General features: G+C 37.2%; 1 protein-coding gene across 1 annotated transcript in view; it reads left to right on the forward strand.

The window, feature by feature from the left end:
* Positions 1-689: 689 nt before the first annotated feature.
* LOC112053293 (multidrug resistance protein homolog 49-like) overlaps positions 690-18,943 on the forward strand; it is a 30,332-nt gene continuing 12,078 nt past the window's right edge. The window contains exons 1-16 of the mRNA XM_024092710.2: positions 690-843; positions 3,143-3,191; positions 4,599-4,795; positions 5,822-5,966; positions 7,712-7,812; positions 8,270-8,441; positions 10,823-10,947; positions 12,753-12,948; positions 13,303-13,527; positions 14,323-14,509; positions 15,018-15,160; positions 15,284-15,492; positions 16,035-16,129; positions 16,776-16,952; positions 17,343-17,458; positions 18,023-18,163. Of these exons, the coding sequence (XP_023948478.2) occupies positions 818-843; positions 3,143-3,191; positions 4,599-4,795; positions 5,822-5,966; positions 7,712-7,812; positions 8,270-8,441; positions 10,823-10,947; positions 12,753-12,948; positions 13,303-13,527; positions 14,323-14,509; positions 15,018-15,160; positions 15,284-15,492; positions 16,035-16,129; positions 16,776-16,952; positions 17,343-17,458; positions 18,023-18,163 (2,304 nt within the window). The 5' untranslated portion in view covers positions 690-817. The remainder of the gene's footprint in view (positions 844-3,142; positions 3,192-4,598; positions 4,796-5,821; positions 5,967-7,711; positions 7,813-8,269; positions 8,442-10,822; positions 10,948-12,752; positions 12,949-13,302; positions 13,528-14,322; positions 14,510-15,017; positions 15,161-15,283; positions 15,493-16,034; positions 16,130-16,775; positions 16,953-17,342; positions 17,459-18,022; positions 18,164-18,943) is intronic.

Here is an 18,943-nt window from a genome sequence, read left to right on the forward strand (position 1 = left end):
TCGCGAAGCGAAATAATTAGAAATAGCCTATATACCTACTGGTAAATCCTAAGATTTAGCGTCATATGTTGGTAAGGATTCGAAAATAAGTATCTAACCGCACAAAGTAAAGCAAAATAAAGCTTCACGGCCGTACTATACTTTTCTCGAAGCAATTTAAGCCATTTTCAACCCCCTATAATTTCGTTGTGGATGAAACCAGATACCTGAATTTTGAATACGAAAGCAGGCTAAATTTTAAATTTCAATGATTTTGAACGAGTACTTTAAGAACTGTAACTGAAATTAAAATGACAGAAGGTCACTTAACTACGGACTGAATAAAGTAATCGACTTGGTATTACATGGATCTCACAATTTTCGAATTGCTATGTTCTACAAGTGATGTTTTTGATGGCATTTATTTTTCAAGTAATCCCATTAGCGGTGCAAAAAAGTTATAAATATATATATATATGTATTTCGTCGGTTGAAAATTAAATTAAATTAGGAATAACTTGCTATTTATTGAGTAATATTTACTCTAACAACAGCGAACATAGCGAGACTGGCAATTATAATATGTAGATACTCGTATGCGTTATCTCTATGAGTATAACATATTTGTATCACAGATGAATCGCGTGTACCTGTACAAGGGTATATTACGTGGGGATTGTGATATACATGTTTAATTGTAAACAAACCGCTGTAGGCACGCGTACGTACTAGTACGCGGCCGGGTCTTGTTGGCTCATTCAGAACTTGAGCTTCCACAAACCGCAAGTCGCAACGCACCAAGCGAACAACGCTGAATGGTTTATAGATTTTAATTAAAATGGTGCAAAAAAAGAAGAAGTCGCAGTAAGTTTCACATCACTAATTTTATTATAAAAAAAAAAAATATTACCGAATACTGAAAATCAATTAATTGTTCGATTTAAGTTCATTTATTTCATTCCACATCCACTGATAATAGTCCATAAAAAACAAAACACACGATGAAAGTACGATTAAGTTACCCTGTAATTACAAATTGTTTTTCAGTATTCGGGGGTTCAATATATTTATATGTATTTCTTAATACTGTCTATAATGTGTTTGCTATGCGAATTTTATATTCTATTTAAAGACGGATTTTTTAAAGCGAATCGTATTGAGACGAACATGTTTAAATGCGAAATGTATTTTAAATTATTACCAAACATCATGTATTCATCCCTTACAGGGAAATGTTAGGTAGGTATACTATAATATACTAATATTATAAATAGGTAAAATTTGTGATATTGTACGGGTAATCTCTGAATCTACTAAGCCGATTTTGAAAATTCATTTACCAAAAGAAATTTATGCGTTATTTGTGAGTGTCTTTTATTCCCGTATTTTAACGGGAACGGGGATTACGCGGGGATTGTTTTTTTTTTGGTTACAGTGTGGTTTAACTTGATAAAGACCTTTTATTTTAATAATGAGAAAATAAATAAAACAATTATGATGGGATAACGTCATTCGCGTCTGTTTCTAATATTCTTTCATGGATACTTCTTCTTAATATGATATTATGGTGTTCTTAATATATTTGAAATTCTTCGAATATTTTATCCCTAAAATTTATATGAGCAACAAAGTATTATAAATAGCAAATAACTGAAGACGCTCCCTACAATTGAAAGTGCAAGACTTACGAGTGTCTAGTCTTTCGGCTCTACAACCCTAAGAGGAATTTGGCCTCCTCAACCACTTTGCTCCATTCATTTCATTACTTCATCTTTTTTTTTCACACAGATTATTTCACCATTATCTGCAAGTCTTCTGGAAAACATCCTAGCTATATTTTCTTAGTTCTTCCTTTTAATCGTTTTACCTGTGGTCTGCTTTTTACCAACACTTTTGGTCCTAGCTACTTTTGTCTTTTATTTAACTATATTTTCTAAATCATAGTTAATTCTGTGACGAAACGTTCTATCTGTAATTTTTAGAAGTCTAAACACATTCCTAATTTATTTCAATAATCTCAACATTCTAATAGCGATATATAGCGATACATTTATTCTTCCTATCATCTAATCTGTTAAATCAAATAGATCCTCGCGATGCTCGAATAAATCCCTATTGAGCATAATGGACTATTACGATGATATTTTCTTGCACAATCTTTAGCAAATATAAGAAAATTATTATTTCGAGAGTATTATGAGAATGGTGGAAATTTTGTACTAGAGAATGAGAGAGTATGAGTGAATGATGTGAAAAATAAATGGTTGCACAATAAATAGCTCCTTATCGAAATAGTTATGATTTCTTAAAGATATATCAATATACTAAGAGTACTTATAGTTTCCGTAACTGATAGTATAAAGTAAGCCCGACAGTGAAGTGCTTACGAAAATAAATCATAGTTATATATCTACTACTAGCGGAGGTTCGCGATTGTGAGCGCATAAAACTCAGTTTTTTACTGGAACCATAGACATTTCCGGGTTAAAAGGTAGTAAATATGTTGCTCAATAACCTCCTCTGTCTTTCTTTGAAAATCCTATTAAACTCGATTCAGCCGGTCTAGAAATTAGCCGTGTGTTCGTGTGTGTTCAGTATTGTGTAAATAACTATACCTAAGTACTTGAAAAAAAGTCAATTTAAATCACAGATAGACAGCCACTTCACTTTTTTTGTATGTATTGAATTTCTATTGTCAACACAATTTCTTAATGTGCGCTAATTCTTAGGTAGTTCATCATCATTATCATCATTAGCAACCCATTTTCGGCTCACCGAGCACGAGTCTTCTCTCAGAATGTGAGGGGTTAGGCTAATAGTCCGCCACGCTGGCCCAATGCGGATTAGCAGACTTAGAGAATTAAGAAAATTCTCAGGTATTCCTTCACCGTTTGAGACACGTGATATTTAATATCTTAAAATGCACATAATTGAAAAGTTGAAGGTACATGCTTTCGGACCAGATTCAAACTTACGCCCTCCGAATCGAAGGCAGAGGTTATATCCACTGGGCTCACGCCTCAATAACTTATTTAGGTTATACTAGTACATAAATAAAATTGCTTATTGATGAAATATGAGTAAGGTAAAAGTATCATCGTATCATCAATAAATTGTTTAAAGTTCAATATACGTATTAATGCTTACTTGTAATTTGTTCCAGGAAAAAATCGGAAGAAATAGAGGAACCCAGAGTTTCATATTTCCAAATCGTAAGTCATTGTCTGCATTATTGTTTCGAGACTTTTAATCATAACTGTTAATCAATATTACTTTAATTTTAATAACTACTTTTTATAACACTTAATGAGAAGACACTTCAGGAAGAGGATCATTAAAATCAGCTTCTTCATCTTCTTTAGCCACGTCGATCGAAATTCTACAATACGCTAGTTGATACTTTTAAAGATTTTATCACGTTTTATTTTATATAATGCGTTTGACGTTTAGTCCTTTAGGTAACATCGTGACGTCACAAAACGGACGAAAGTGTTTTTGACGTTTAAAAATTAAAAAAAAAATTAATTAATATTTCTAAGAAATCCTAGGAACGAGCTATGCTCGGAGTGTCTCTGCGTGTTCGAATCAGAAATGAGGAGATCCGCAGAAGAATCAAAGTCACCGACATATCTCAACGAGTCGCAAAGCTGAAGTGGCAATGGGCGGGGCACATAGTTCGAAGATCCCTACTACCTACCTACCTACTTGCCTATTGGTAGAAATAAACTTAAAGTCTTTATAAAATAAGCTAGGACTGGCTATCACAGGCTTATAGGCTTAGGCAGGCAGTTCTTTATTGTAGTTAATAAATAATATAGATTTCAATTAATACAATGTAAACTCTGCTATTGTATTCATTACACTACTATAGATTGTTATCAGAAAATATGTAGGAGTAAGTAGGTATTTCTATTTCTAATTCACCTTAAATTTGATACAGTCAATTCCTTTGGATTCGGTTATTGAAGACTAAACAGGTATTAATTTACTTGATGTGCAGGGCCGTGTTAGTCCAGTTTATATGACCTCTGCCTTCAATTCGGAGGGCATAGGTTCGAACTGTACGGGGCATGCACCTCCAACTTTTGAGACTTGTGCATATAAACACAACGTGCCTCAAACTGTGAAGGAAAAATAACGTGAGGAAACGTGTATACCTGAGATTTTTTTTTAATTTTCTACGTTAATTTACTGTGAAACAGTAATATTAACAATCATTGCACGGCGCACATCAATAGACACAATCCTTACAATCATAATCATTCCCGGTCGGTCCTAGTAGAATAGTTATTTGATTTTTTGATTTGTGTAGCTGGACTAAAAATTTACTCACGACCACCAGTCACGTGTATTTTTTTAATAATTCTTTTATTTTTAAGTTACCTTTAAAAACTTTAAAATTTTGACATGCTTGTTAATTTTCATCCTTTATATTTTATTAACACATTCCACACCACGCGACGTCGCGTGAAGCGGATTTTAACTGTGGCCGTTAACGCGATATCGCGTGGTGGTCCCTGACAATCTTGTACGAGCTATAGAGCATCGGCCATTTACGTAATTCCTAGATTTTGGCTTGGCAATAAACGTGTCAACGAAGGTTTTCATTTGTATTATAGTTCCGTTACGCGAAATGTGTGGAAGTACTGGCCACGATCGTCGGGATCATAGCTGGATTGCTGAGCGGTGGCGGCGTGTGCTACAACCTGGTGCAGTTTGGAGAGTTGAGCACCGCATTTGTGGAGAGAACAGCTCAGCAGGAACAATGCTCTAGTAGACTCCCCCTTACCTCATTGTTCGGAGGTGGACGTCGGCTGTAAGTAGATATTACGAAGGCAGAAACATGTGGACAACTGACTATATAACTAACTAGCAGTAAGGCGGCCAACCGTCCCGTATTCTGCGGGACCGTCCCGTAATGTTAAATGTAATACCGCTTTGAAATAATTATTAAAATAGTCCCGTAAAAAGTTAGATGCGTCCCGCATGTCCCGCATTTTCTACCACACTACACACACCCACATGCGCACGAACAATAGCGCTGCATCTATATAGGCGTTGCGCGCGGCAAGCGTATTGCGCGTAATTTCGTTCTCTCTTTCTCTCTACAGAGTACATGAGGCGTAAGAGCGGGAGAAGCGCGCGATTGTTTTGATTACCGAATAAATTTTTCCACCCCAACCCACCCAACCATATCTATTCACAAAAAGTCAGGCATTAAATTTTCAGCAAGTTGGCCGCCTTAACTAGCAGACACCTCACTGCTTCACTCGTGTAGGTCCCCTCTCATGGGTATAGAGGGATAAAATATAGCATAAGACACTCACAAATAATGTAGGTTTTTAGTAGTATTTTCAAAATCGGTTAAGTAGTTCCAGAGATTACGCTCTACAATACCACAAACTTATAATGCTTTTTCTAAAAATTAAACCTAGTCACAATTATCGTTCCCGTAATAAGGGTGTATAACCTAATAGATATGATCCATGTTCATCTGGCAAATGGGAGAAGGTCGATCTTCCTTGGTACTCTTAGGTATATATATTTTTTGCAAAATATGAATTTTGGCTTTTAAGAGAAGCTCGCTGAAGCGATTTCGATTCGATTATGCGGAATTGCTCAATAACCTCCATTATCTTCCATTGAAAGTTACAATACAATCCGTACAACTATTTCAAAAATTAGCCCAGACAATCTGAAAAAAAGACAGACAAAAAATTTAAGAATTGTGTTTTGGTATCGTGTAAATAATGAGCACTTGATATATCACAGTTATTTTGACAGACAGACAGACACTTCAATTTATTCATATTGATGTATTGATTCATACTTCTCGCATCAGATGCAACGCTTCAAATGAAGAAAACATGGCGGCACTGGTGGAAGATGCAACTTCCATGGCGATAGGAATGTTCATCAGCATCGCTGTGTCTCTAGTACTATGCATGATTTCTGTAGGTCTCATCAGCTGGAGCGCATTAAGACAGGTAATACTTTGGAAATCTATTTTTAGCCTTTAATTTTTGATATGTTTAGGGTTGCCAACTGTACTATGATATCTATATACCATAGTACAATTGGCAACCTATTGTACTATATTTTGGGTCTGCGTACTATTGTTGAAGAAATATATGGTATGCAAAAATAGTTGTTGAAAATGTACCTACATTTTCAACAACTAATTACATGAACATTAAATTTTATGCACATTATCATCTAATCTGAACTTGTCTATTACATCGCATTCCGGTCTTAAAATTAACGATTTAAAAAATTTGCTTTAAAAATGTGAAAAAGCATGTAATATCTCTTATTTACTTAAGACAAAAATTCTTGAAAAATACTGTAAATAAATTTAATTTTTAGAAAAACAAACGTGTTTTATCGCTCTGTTACTGCTATATATTTTTATGGCTAAATCTTAAAAGTACTATATTTTTCTCAAGAAATGTTGGCAACCCTAGATAAGTTAGATAAGTAGCTCAAGCTCATCATATTGTATCGACTCACTTCAGGGTCAGGCCTCCCTCCTTATAGTAGAAGGGATAATTAGCTTAGACCCACCACACTGTTCCAATACAGGTTGACGGGTTTGATGATAATAATATGATGATACTATTCAACTATCACTATCTGATTTTAAGCTGAGTTTAAGCATTTCAATCAGGTCACAGGGAGCCGCTGGATGCAGGCGGCTCGAGACCGTTGTGTTTGGAAGTCCATGCAAGAGGCCTATGTCCAGTGGATGTTAATGATGATGAAAAAAATATCTAATGTTAATAACAATGACTGGGACCGACGAATTAGCGTGATCTCCGAAGCAAATCGTGTAATGTCGGCAAATTCTTAACTCTCAGCCAACTCTCAGCTATTTGCTATTTGCTCCCAATTTGCTAGGTAAATTTTTAGCAAAAAAAGCCGCATCCACATATATTAACTACTTGGACCAATGATACAACGAAGCAGGTGTATTAGTAGTTACTTAAATTCCTACACATATTTGAGTTTTTATTGAAATGAAGCTAATGTTTAACAAAATTTTAATAGCTATTTTTGAAGATCAATAAATAATTAATTGTTAATTAAATAATTATCTAAAATCGCTATTTTAGCATAAGTCTGTGTCATTAAATGATACAGAGTTATTTTTTCTATTGAAACTAGTATTGTAGACTTGTTAGACCGTATTTACCTTGTACTTGCTTATGATAATTGCCCACATTAGCAAAAAATCATATTTAGATAAGATGTTAAGAGCTATAGCAGTGACAATTGGTATTAAACATATATATATAGTTTGTATATTTGTGTTACATTTATTTACAAATATTACATCCGGCAATAGCTTTAGATTGCTATACATTAATGTATAAACAAAAGCAATTGTCTTAATTGACGACCTTGTCTCATATTGTCCCTCGGATTGACGTTACAACTAAAAATATTATGTTATCGATAGAAGTTCTAAAATATTACTTCAGTATTATAACAAAACTATAGAGTGAAATTTTTAGTATCTCAACGGAGAACCGAGTTATTAGTTAAAATAACTGAATTCAGGATTTCACATTTCTTAGGATGTACATAGGAAATCTTGGTCAAGAATTTGAATTAAGATTTTTTAGGCTGCCTCGCGTCATAATGAAAATTCATTCAAAATTATTAGTATTTTAGTTTATATTAAATTTGAGATGAGTCAAATACTACTAATTTACTGCCTTGTCATTTCTAGATCACCAGAATCCGAATAATATTCCTCGAAGCGGTTCTACGGCAAGATATGTCATGGTTCGACACAGATTCAGAATTCAATTTGGCCACCAAAATGACCGAGTAAGTTAGCCCAAGAGTTTATAGCTTCAGAGTAGCTTAGCCAAGCCCAGTTATTACATCGTAAACGTATTTAATGCATATCCATATATTTGACTTTATATTTGACTGATAAGTATTGGTTGCGATCGGCATGATGTCATGCATATCGCGACCAACATACATCAGTTTTAATGGCTTTCAAGCCGTTAGCGCTGCAGGCATGTGAAACTACTTGATCATCAGTGGCTGACATTATGCAAGATTTCGAATTCAAAATTCAGATACCTGGCATAACTATTTTATTTTTTATTTGATGTTTATTGCATAAAGTTGAGTATGAAACAGTACATAAAGTTTGGTTTTTAAAATTTCTTGTCACTCATTCGTATTATTCGTTCGTTTTATAAAATACACTTGAGAATAACCCTATTTTGTTTGTTTTGTACTGTCTATTCACATTATTATGTATATTACACAGTAATATGGTGAAGCTGAAAGAGGGTATGGGTGAAAAGTTGAGCGTAGTGGCGAACCTCATTGGCACGGCGATCATATGTTTATGCCAAGCGTTCCCCATGGGATGGGAGCTCACTCTTGCCTGCGTCACAGTGGTACCCTTCTCCATTACAGCGTCCGTTATTTTGTCTAAGGTAAGCCCTATTGTATTATCTCTTACTGTTTAGCTTAGTTAAGTGGTACTATTTTTCAGTGCGTCATTCATTTTATAGTATCTTCTATAATATGTTACGAGTATGAAGATTTATACCCGACCTAACACACGAAGGGTTAATAAAATAATTTTTGTAACATAAAAATGGAACCGATTTCAAAGACGTATTTCAGTTATTTTGATTTTAGCGATTTTATTAACAAACATAACATCATTCATTATGTTTGTTTAATAATCAACAAGGTAATTATGTAATACCTTTACGATTTTGCAACGCATTAAGATGGAATAACGAACTTTTTTGTCAAAAATTCTTAATTTGATATCTATAGATTAGCTTATCAGACAAATATATATTTAATATAATAATAATATTATATAGTTAATAACCATTTCGATCACGTTAGCTTTTAAATAAAAAAAATGCATCGTAATTGGTCCATTCGTTTAGAAGCGTTACTGCAGACATACACGTAAAACGATTTACAAAAAAATCTGAAACACAATTACGAGTATATTTCAATAAGCGAACGACACGCACTACAGAATCTGGACTAGGAGCCTACGGTAGCCAGACATTCTTCATTCTTCAAGTTTTTAGAAGCGCTCCGTTTTTATTCGCTGGGAAATGCTTTTATGTTTGAACTGTTTTTTGACGGCTTCTGTGGCGCGGTGGATTTACAAGCTGGAGGTCCTGGGTTCGATCCCCGACTGAGCCGATTGAGGTTTTCTTAATTGGTCCAGGTCTGGCTGGTGGGAGGCATCAGCCGTGGCTAGTTACCACCCTACCAGCAAAGATGTACCACCAAGCGATTTAGCGTTCCGGTACGATGTCGTGTAGAAACCGAAAGGCGTGTGGATTGTCATCGTCCTCCTAACAAGTTAGCCTGCTTACATCTTCGATCGCATCATCACTTACCATCAGGTGAGATAGTAGTCAAGGACTAACTTGAAAAGGAAAAAAAAAAAAAAATAAAACTCGCTGGCTGATCAGAATACCTACTAAAACACTGTCACTCGGAGCCATATTCTGCGTCCTATTTGGGATGCGAAACGATCGCAAAAACAGGCACTTTCACATCCTGACGCGCTCGTCACTTCCCCACACGCACGATTTCACACCTGCGCAGTCTTTCCCCCTGTCACTCGCATATCATGAGAGTGTTATCAAAAAACTTGTCAGACAGTCAACAACGCCTTTTTCCACCCGTTCTTCGGTGTCAGACATGAAGCTTATACTCCTACTGTAAGTAAATACGGTAGCTATTACGGAGTTTGGACCTATGTAGTTTTGGAAGTTTTCAAGGGTCCAACCCCTTTATTGTCCGAGTATAAAGCCTATTATGTTTACTTGAATAATATGAACCGTCAAGTCCTAGTCAATCGCCTTTCATTGAGCTTCGTGGCTACCCTCCGAAAAACACCGTTTTAGATCAAACATTAAGAATATCGTGAGAAGAGTAGAGCGAGCGCCCTTAGAGAGTCGTCCTGTCAATCCATTCTTTTTCTGCCTTTAGACCCCATCAGACCATGCATCTGCGCTCGCCCCAACCCCCCAGTGAGGCCGCTGACGTCCCTTTAAGGAGCCTACGGTACTTACCAAAACAGGAAAAAGCCTGGCGAAAGGTTCTCATGAAGCTAAGAGTCTATATTGAGACATGATATTTTCTGATGATATCCTGTAGAGAATGCCAAAAACGTTTTACAATTGAGAATCTAGACATTCGAAATCTCTTACCTGTTAAATGCACCACGGCACAAACTTCAAAACTACTCGTAGCTTCCTTACTAAGCTAGGAGCATGGCTGACAAACATTGAGCCCTTTTAAAACATACAGATGAATTGAAAACCTCCTCCTTTTTTGAAGTCGGTTAAAAAGAGATTTGTCTGGCTATGGCAAGTGCTCATTCTATTCATACATGAACAGTTTTAATATATTTTGATTACTCGCAATTCACAACATTAATATGACATTGAAGCAAAGAAAACATCGAGTCTACTTATTAGACCAAACAACATAGTATACCTATTTACTTTTACAGTACCTACATATTTTTTTCTATTCTTTACAATTTAGCCCTTGTTTACAATTTCACCTGCTGGTAAGTGATAATGCAATCTAAGATGGAAGCGGACTAATTTGTTAGGAGGATGAAAATTCACACCCCTTTCGGTTTTTATACACGATATCGTACCGGGACACTAAATCGCTTGGAGGTATGTCTTTGTCTGTAGGGTGCTAACTAACCACGGCCGAAGCCTCCCACCAGCTAAAATTATAATATAGTATTTATAATAAAATATTTATATTTAGTATAATATAATATTTTATATAATAGTATACCTATTTACTTTTACAGTATCAAACCAGGTCATCTATACGCGAGCTTGAGTCTTACAGTCAAGCTGGTAAGCAAGCAGAAGAAGTTCTCAAATCAATAAAGACTGTAGTTGCTTTTGGAGGCGAAAGTAAAGAAGTCGACAGGTGAATTTTATCTTTTATTACTTAAATAAATCTGCTTTCTATTCTACTCCCACCCTACACCTACCCTACCCTACCCTACCCAAGCTACCTCTACCCAACCCTACACCTACCTGAAACCCCACTACCCTACATGTAGTCAACTTGATTTGGCGTTTAAGTACATCTAAGTAGTAGTAGAGCTTTAGTTGACATGACAGAACTCATATTGGTAATTTTTACTAAAAACTTTATCAAATTCTTCAATATTTCAACGGCCCCCTTTATAGAAGAGGGGATATAGAGCTTAGACCCATCACGCTGCTCCAATGTGGGTTGACGGTTTTAGGGTGATAATATTAGATTCATTAACAACCACTATCAGATGTTAATGATAGTGACCGGGGCCGACGATTTAACGTGCTCTCCGAGGGTGTAACACCATCAGCTTCCCACCTCAGGGAAATTAACTGAAAATATCTTATAAGAAAGAAAACTTCAGTTTCTCATATAGCATAACCCAGGATTCGAACACCGCATGATCCAAAACCACATAGGTGCACCGCTGGATTCGTATTCGCTCGATCGTAAGTAGCCGTGATAGCCCAGTAGTAGCCGTGATAGCCAGTGGATACGATCTCTGCCTCCGGTTCCGGAGGGTGTGGGTTCGAATCCGGTCCGGGGCATGCACCTCCAACTTTTCAGTTGTGTGCATTTTAAGAAATTAAATATCACGTGTCTCTAAGGGTGAAGAAAAACATCGTGAGGAAACCGGCATACCACAAATTTTCGTAATTCTCTGCGTGTGTGAAGTCTGCCAATCTGCATTGGGCCAGCATGGTAGACTATTGGCCTAACCCCTCTCATTCTGAGAGGAGACTGAAGCTCAGCAGTGAGCCGATTATGGGTTAATCAAATAAAAAAAAACATACTTATAAATAAGTCTCGTTTACTGTCGTCATGCACAGCGACTTTAGCAAGATAGTGAGTGATGTAATTATTATCAATCAGCGAATCAATGAACAAGGAAATCTAGATAGGCTCGTTAAACCGTGATCTCACTTGTTGGTAAGTGTGGATATGGTCTAAGATAGGACACACTTGCCTAGAACATGTCTATTTATTTTTATTTAATGACTAGCTGACGCCGCGCAGTTTCACCCGCGTGGTTCCCGTTCCCGTAGGAATACAGGATAATATATAGCCTTTAACCTTCCTCGGTAAATGGGCTATCTAACACTGAAGGAATTTTTCAAATCGGACCAGTAGTTCCTGAGATTAGCGCGTTCAATCAAACAAACAAACAAACTCTTCAGCTTTATATATTAGTATAGATACCCTTGTTATATGAATTAGGAAACACAGAAACTAGCTGTGCGCATGAGGAAATACACAAAGCGTCTTGTACGGACAATAAAAAAATGCATACTCACACGGTAGTTTTCTTTCCTTGGTAGAAAAAGGGAAGTAGGTACGACGTCAAATACGACGTAGCTCCTGAGCACACTCTACGATATCTATGGTAAAGAGCAAAGATTTGATTGTTTGTTTGCATTGAATAGGCTTCAAAACAAATAAGCCGATTTGATGAATTATTTCACTGTTGGGCAGGTACACTATCCCTGGGTGTTAAAGGATATATTTTATCTCCTTATTCCTATGGGAACGGGAACTACGCGGGTGAAACCGCGTGACGTCTGCTAGTATATTATATATCCTATAAGTACAGTCAACTGTCAATTTTTCGCCGGAAGTTTGGAACTACAAAAACTACTTGTCGATGTAATTATTAAAAAAGGATATGATTAACTATTTCTGTTTCTGAATAGATATCGGCGTCTTCTGGAGCCAGCAGAACGTTACGGCAAGAAACGCGGGCTCTACACCGGTATAGGGACTGGTTTCAATTGGGTGTTGACGTATTCCCTCAACGCAATTGGTCTCACATACGGCACGAGACTTGTCCTTCTCGATATGGATAAGCCTACGGATGAAAAGAAATACCTTGTTGGAATTTTATTCAGTGTTAGTATTTTTTCAATGTTGTCTCATCATTACGAGCCTCTTAAAACAGCTTAATAAGCCTAGGCTCTATAAAAGAGAGATTTGGAGCCACAGCGTAGCTTCAATGCAATGATGGGGTTAGAAGATCATGTTTGACTCTGTGACGATCACTATCAATTGATTATTATCTAAGGCACTGTAGTGTAACACCGTTGAAATTATAAAAAATTGAATTTCTTGAAAGAAAGAAAAGCTCAATATTTCAAAGGCTGACCTGACTCGACCCCAGGACCGCATGTTTCAAATCCACAACTTAATTTTAATTTAAACTTAATACTCTATGGACTTTAGGTAAACTAATAAAATTTCTTTCAGATCCTTTTCAGCGTTTATATGGCAACCCAGTCGATCACTTTCTGCGTGCCCCACGCAGAAGTATTTGCTACGGCTCGTGGTGCTGCCGCGAGTATATTCAAACTGCTCGACAGAGAGCCTACTATCGACTCGCTCAATCGTACTGGAGTATCACCAAGAAGAGTCTTAGGGGACATCGCATTAGAAGACGTTCACTTCAGTTATCCCTCGCGACCTAATGTGAAGGTAATAATGAATTTTCTCTAAAAAAAGTTGCTGATTATTGACTAGAACACAAAAAATACAATACTAAGCATAAGACTCACGTGAAATGTAGGCAAGATTACAGGCTATATTTCCGCGTTAGACAGTCAGGCTGATCCTACGCGTAAAAATACCCGATTACATAAAGTTGTCATAGTTGTCACCGTGTCTCCGAGATAATTATTAAATGATTATAATACATATATTATTATTTGGTCGTACAAGTCACAGGCGATACCTACCACCAGATCAAACCTGAGCCAATTTAGAAAATTATAAAATCTTAAACTGGCCTGAGCTGGAAAAAGAACCAAGACGAAGCAAGGACGAACGAATGAACAAGGGAAGCAAAACCTCTGTGCTGTGACCACAAACACTTCTAACTGTACCAGAAACGGCCTCCGTGGCGCAGTGGTGTGCGCGATAGATTTACAAGACGGAGGTCCTGGGTTTTGGGCTGGGTCGTTTGAGGTTTTCTTAATTGATCCAGGTCTGGTTGGTGGGAGGCTTCCACCGTGGCTAGTTACCACCCTACCGACAAAGAAATACCGCGAAGTGATTTGACGTTCCGGTACGACGTCCTGTAGAAACCTAAAGGAGTGTGGATTCTCATCCTCCTTCTAACAAGTTAGGACATTTACATCTTAGATTGCATCATCACTTACCATCCATCAGTTGAGATTGTAGTCAAGGGTTAACTTGTTAAGTATAAAAAAGAGGTAGTCAAATGTTCTTCATTATTATTATAAGCTCAACAAAAAAATTGAACTATTACAGGTGTTGCAAGGATTTTCAATACACATCAAATCTGGAGAATGTGTCGCACTAGTAGGAGCGTCCGGTTGCGGCAAGTCTACTATACTACAGTTACTGCAAAGGTTATATGACCCTCTATCTGGTAGTGTCAAGTTGGATGGTAGAAATGTAAAGAATTTGAATTTGGGCTGGCTCAGATCTTCCTTAGGTAAGTCCTGCTTGTCACATTTCATCATCATCATTAACTGCTGATAGACGTCTACTGCTGGCCTTCCAAACACCACGTCTCGAACCGCAAGCATCCAGCGGCTCTCTGCAACCCGCTTGATGTCCTCATCAGATGTTTGATGTCCCTTGATGTGCTTGATGTCCCGCACTTGATGGACCTCTAGTGCGGATTGCCACTCTAGCACTTTGGGACCCGAACGTCCATTGACTCTTCGAACTATGTACCCAGGCATGGGCCTAGACCTGAAGAATCAAAATCACTAACTGTAGCTCAGTGATATTGGTTATTTTGCGGATCTCCTGATTTCTGATTCGATCACGCAGAGAAACGCTCAAAATAGCTCAGTTCATCGCCCACTGAGTGACATTCAATCTTCTTATGAGGCCCTTAGTCAGCTACCAAATCTCAGTTATGCCTACTCTCATTTATCTTTGATAAATAATGAAATTGTAAAAAAAATGTTATTTGCATTGTGATATTGTTTTAGGTGTGGTAGGTCAAGAACCAGTGCTATTCCGTGGAACCATTCACGAGAATATTGCTATTGGAAGCCCTGAAGCTACCCGAGAGGACGTGCAAAGGGTCGCCGATATGGCATACGCACATGATTTTATCACGCATTTACGTAATGTTAGTATTCAATATTTTTTAATAATTTTTTGCAAATGAAGTTCGAGGTTACCTTATCAAATGAAGGCAGAGGTCATATCTATTGGGCTATCAAATTGACTGTATACAATGTAACAATTACAGGGCTACGATACAATGATAGGGGAGCGAGGAGCATCGTTATCTGGTGGTCAAAAACAGCGCATAGCTATTGCACGTTCCTTGCTACGGGAACCAGCAGTTCTCTTGTTAGACGAGGCAACCTCGGCTCTTGACCCACACTCAGAGCGCCAAGTGCAAGCTGCTTTAGACAGAGCGAGTGTGGGACGCACGACCTTAATGGTTTCTCACAGGTTAGTTTTAACATTAGATTAAGCTCCCATCTCGTATTCCAGAAGGTAGTATAAGAATTCAAATTTTCATGAGGATTCAATGCATTATAAGTCCGTTCGTTATCAACTCATGTTCGGCTTACTGCTGAGCTCGAGTCTCCTCTCAGAATGTGAAGGGTTAGGCCAATAGTCCACCACGCTGGCCCAATCTGGATTGGCAGACTTCACACACGCAAAGAATTAAGAAAATTATCTGGTATGCAGGTTTCCTCACGATGTTTTTCTTTCACCGTTTGAGACACGTGATATTTCTTAAAATGCACATAACTGAAAAGTTGGAGGTGCAAGCCCCGGACCGGATTCGAACTCACACCCTCCGGAATCGAGGGCAGAGGTCATGTCCACTGGGCTATTCAGACAATGAATGTTAACAATTTTTTACAATAATACGAAATGGAAATATGCAATAGTTTATTTCCATTTTGTATAATTAATTATACCGTCAATTTAATATTGTTAGGAATTAAATAATGTTAATTTTAATTTAATATATCTTTTATTAGGTTATCCACTATAGTAAACGCTGATCGCATAGTCTGTATGGACCAAGGTGCGATAGTAGAACAAGGGACCCATGAAGAGTTGATGAAAGCTAAAGGTACTGAAGTGTTCTTAAATATAATTCCTTCTTATCAATGAACTACAGATTGAAAAGCGAAAGTTCAATAATCACGAAATATCCAAAAGCGAATGTCAGGGAGTAGTTTATAGATAGTAGACGTCCGTTAAGAACGGATTTCGCAACAGGGCCGGATTAAGGAGGTCTTAAGGCTCTCCTTTCAAGGAAAATTTCGTACTTACACGAATTCGGAACCCTAAAGAGGTAGGAAAAAGTCCGCTTGTTAGTTACATTATAATCTGTCCACCGCTACGTCGTTGAAAATGAATTATGCGGTTTTCACCAATAAGAATAATAATACGAGTAGGTAAGCCCATGTCTTAAGGGCCAATGGATAAAAAGATTCATCTGGATGATTGAGGTTTACATTTTGTCAAGCTGTGTAATTTTGTATTAAACGATAATTGTATCGGAAAAAAACAAATCACCTGAGAGTTTTTGTTGAAAATGATGCTTTTCGTCCACACAGAGATACTTCGAGCATACGAGTAGCTCTGACTTTGTCTCTGACCAAGTCTCGGAACCATAGGTCATCATTGGCACTATGCACTTCGAAGACTTTTGTTTTCAGAGATTGAGAAATATAATTATTAACATGGACTTTATACCAACATTAATATTACAGGATTCTATTATAAACTCGTAACTACTGGCAACGAAAATAAGGAACCAGACGTAATAGAAACTTTACCTGAAGAAGAGAACGACACTGGAGACGGAGGCGAATTGACTTTTGTGTCGCGAGTCGAAGTTAAACGCAGATCTACAAGAAGATTAGCCAGACACCACTCTATGAAGCGGGGTGAGTAATTTTTTGACGTGACAACGTCTTATAATTCGATGAAGCCGGCTGTACTCTCGAAAAAAGATGACGTCATGCGTCGTTTCCTCTAGGATCGCTCTAGGGTTACCAACTTTTTACAAGAAATAAAGTATATTCTGGTCTATGAAAATTATTGAATGAACATCCGCACCACTTTCGGTTTCTACACGACATGGTACCGGAACGGAAAAAAAAATAACTGGCCACAGCCGAAGAATCCCACCAGCCAAACCTAGACCAATTAAGAAAAACTCAATCGGCCCAGCCGGGGCTTGAACCCAGGACCTCTGTCTTATTAATACACCGCGCATGCCACTGCGCCACGGAGGCCGTCAAAATTAAAAAAACAAACAATTTTTCAAATTTCAGAGTCTCACGATTGGATGACACCGAGAGGCTCGATCACTTCTGTGATGTCTGCCGGCTTACAGAGTTTCGTGTATAACACTGAATATGATTCCGATGACGAAAAAGATGATGACGAGGTACGTAAACATACTTATATTCAAAACTAACGGACGCCCGCAATTTGGTCCGCCCTTAGAGCTCTTTAATTAGCCAGCCCTTACAGTAGTACTAGAAATGGAGTAACTTCTCCCGTTTTCCTAACATTTCCCGTCACTACTCTGCTCCTATTGATCGTAGCGTGAAGAAAAGTATACTATAACCTGCCCAAAAGTATAAAGAATAATTTTTAGTTTCGTTAAAATCCGCCTAGCAGTTTTTGTTTCTGTAACGTCAGTATGTTACTGACACACAGACGAAAATTTTACTGATTGCATTTTTGGCATCAGTATCGGTCACTAATCACCCCCTGATAGTTATTTTGGAAATATGTTTTATGTACAAAACCTCTTTACATACATGTTTCCTCACGATGTTTTTCCTTCACCTTTTGGGACACGTGATATTTAATCTCTTAAAATGCACACAACTGAAAAGTTGAAGGTTTAATCCGGACCGGATTCGTACCTACACTCTCTGGAATCGGAGGCAGAGTTCATAGGCTATTATGGCTCTGTAATAATAATAGATATTGTTATTCCCAGGAAGTAAAACCAGTGAGTGATTGGCAGCTCCTGAAGCTAAATGCACCAGAATGGCCTTTCATAGTCATAGGTTCCATTGCAGCGTTCATACAAGGCTCTTGTTTCCCGGTTTTCGCTTTACTGTTTGGATATACATCTGGAGTAAGTATTAATAGCTATTCTTGAAATTTATCATACTTACCTTTTTTCTGTAGTTCAATCTACTATCCAGGGGCGTAGCTGTATCCATGATATGGGGCCCCAGACTACAGGAGCCCCTTAAGTGTAAAAATTATGTGGTTTAAGACATTTATTGTTTCAAAACCAAAAAAATACATTGTGCCATATAAAACAAAATCGTACACTGAGCGGTGGCTACTACATAGATATACGCTGACAGGATGTGGCATCACTGGATATTGAGTTAATGTTCTTTAATATTTTTTTAAACCAAATGCATTTTTCGTTTTCTTTTATTAAAATTAGTTTAATTAAATTATAAAATTCGCGCTTTTCTGAAATAACTCGGCCGTACGTGCAGAGTACCGAAAAAGCGCGGGCGACACAACACACTCTTTCTCAGACTACCTACTGTTTGAAACAAAAAAAATTGTTTTCAGATTTTTCATTTCGTGAAAAAAGAAGACGTGTAAGGCTCGATATTTAACGATAGGAGGAATCTGATTTAAAATATCATATTTTCATTAGAATATCTATATTTATACTACTTATATGTTTACTAGTAAACGTAATTTGAACTTAAATAAAAAATATTCAAATACTTTTGATTTTATACGTTTTTTACTATATCTCGCTTCTTTTATTCAAATAGTTCCGAAATTCCGACTTGGCAAAAAGACTGGCAACGCTGATCTAAAGCCACACTTTATATCATTAGCACTATAATACCACTTTTACTATAGGCTTGCGATAATAAAAACT

Source organism: Bicyclus anynana, chromosome Z (genome assembly GCF_947172395.1).
Source record: "Bicyclus anynana chromosome Z, ilBicAnyn1.1, whole genome shotgun sequence".
In the NCBI taxonomy this organism is placed as follows: domain Eukaryota; kingdom Metazoa; phylum Arthropoda; class Insecta; order Lepidoptera; family Nymphalidae; genus Bicyclus; species Bicyclus anynana.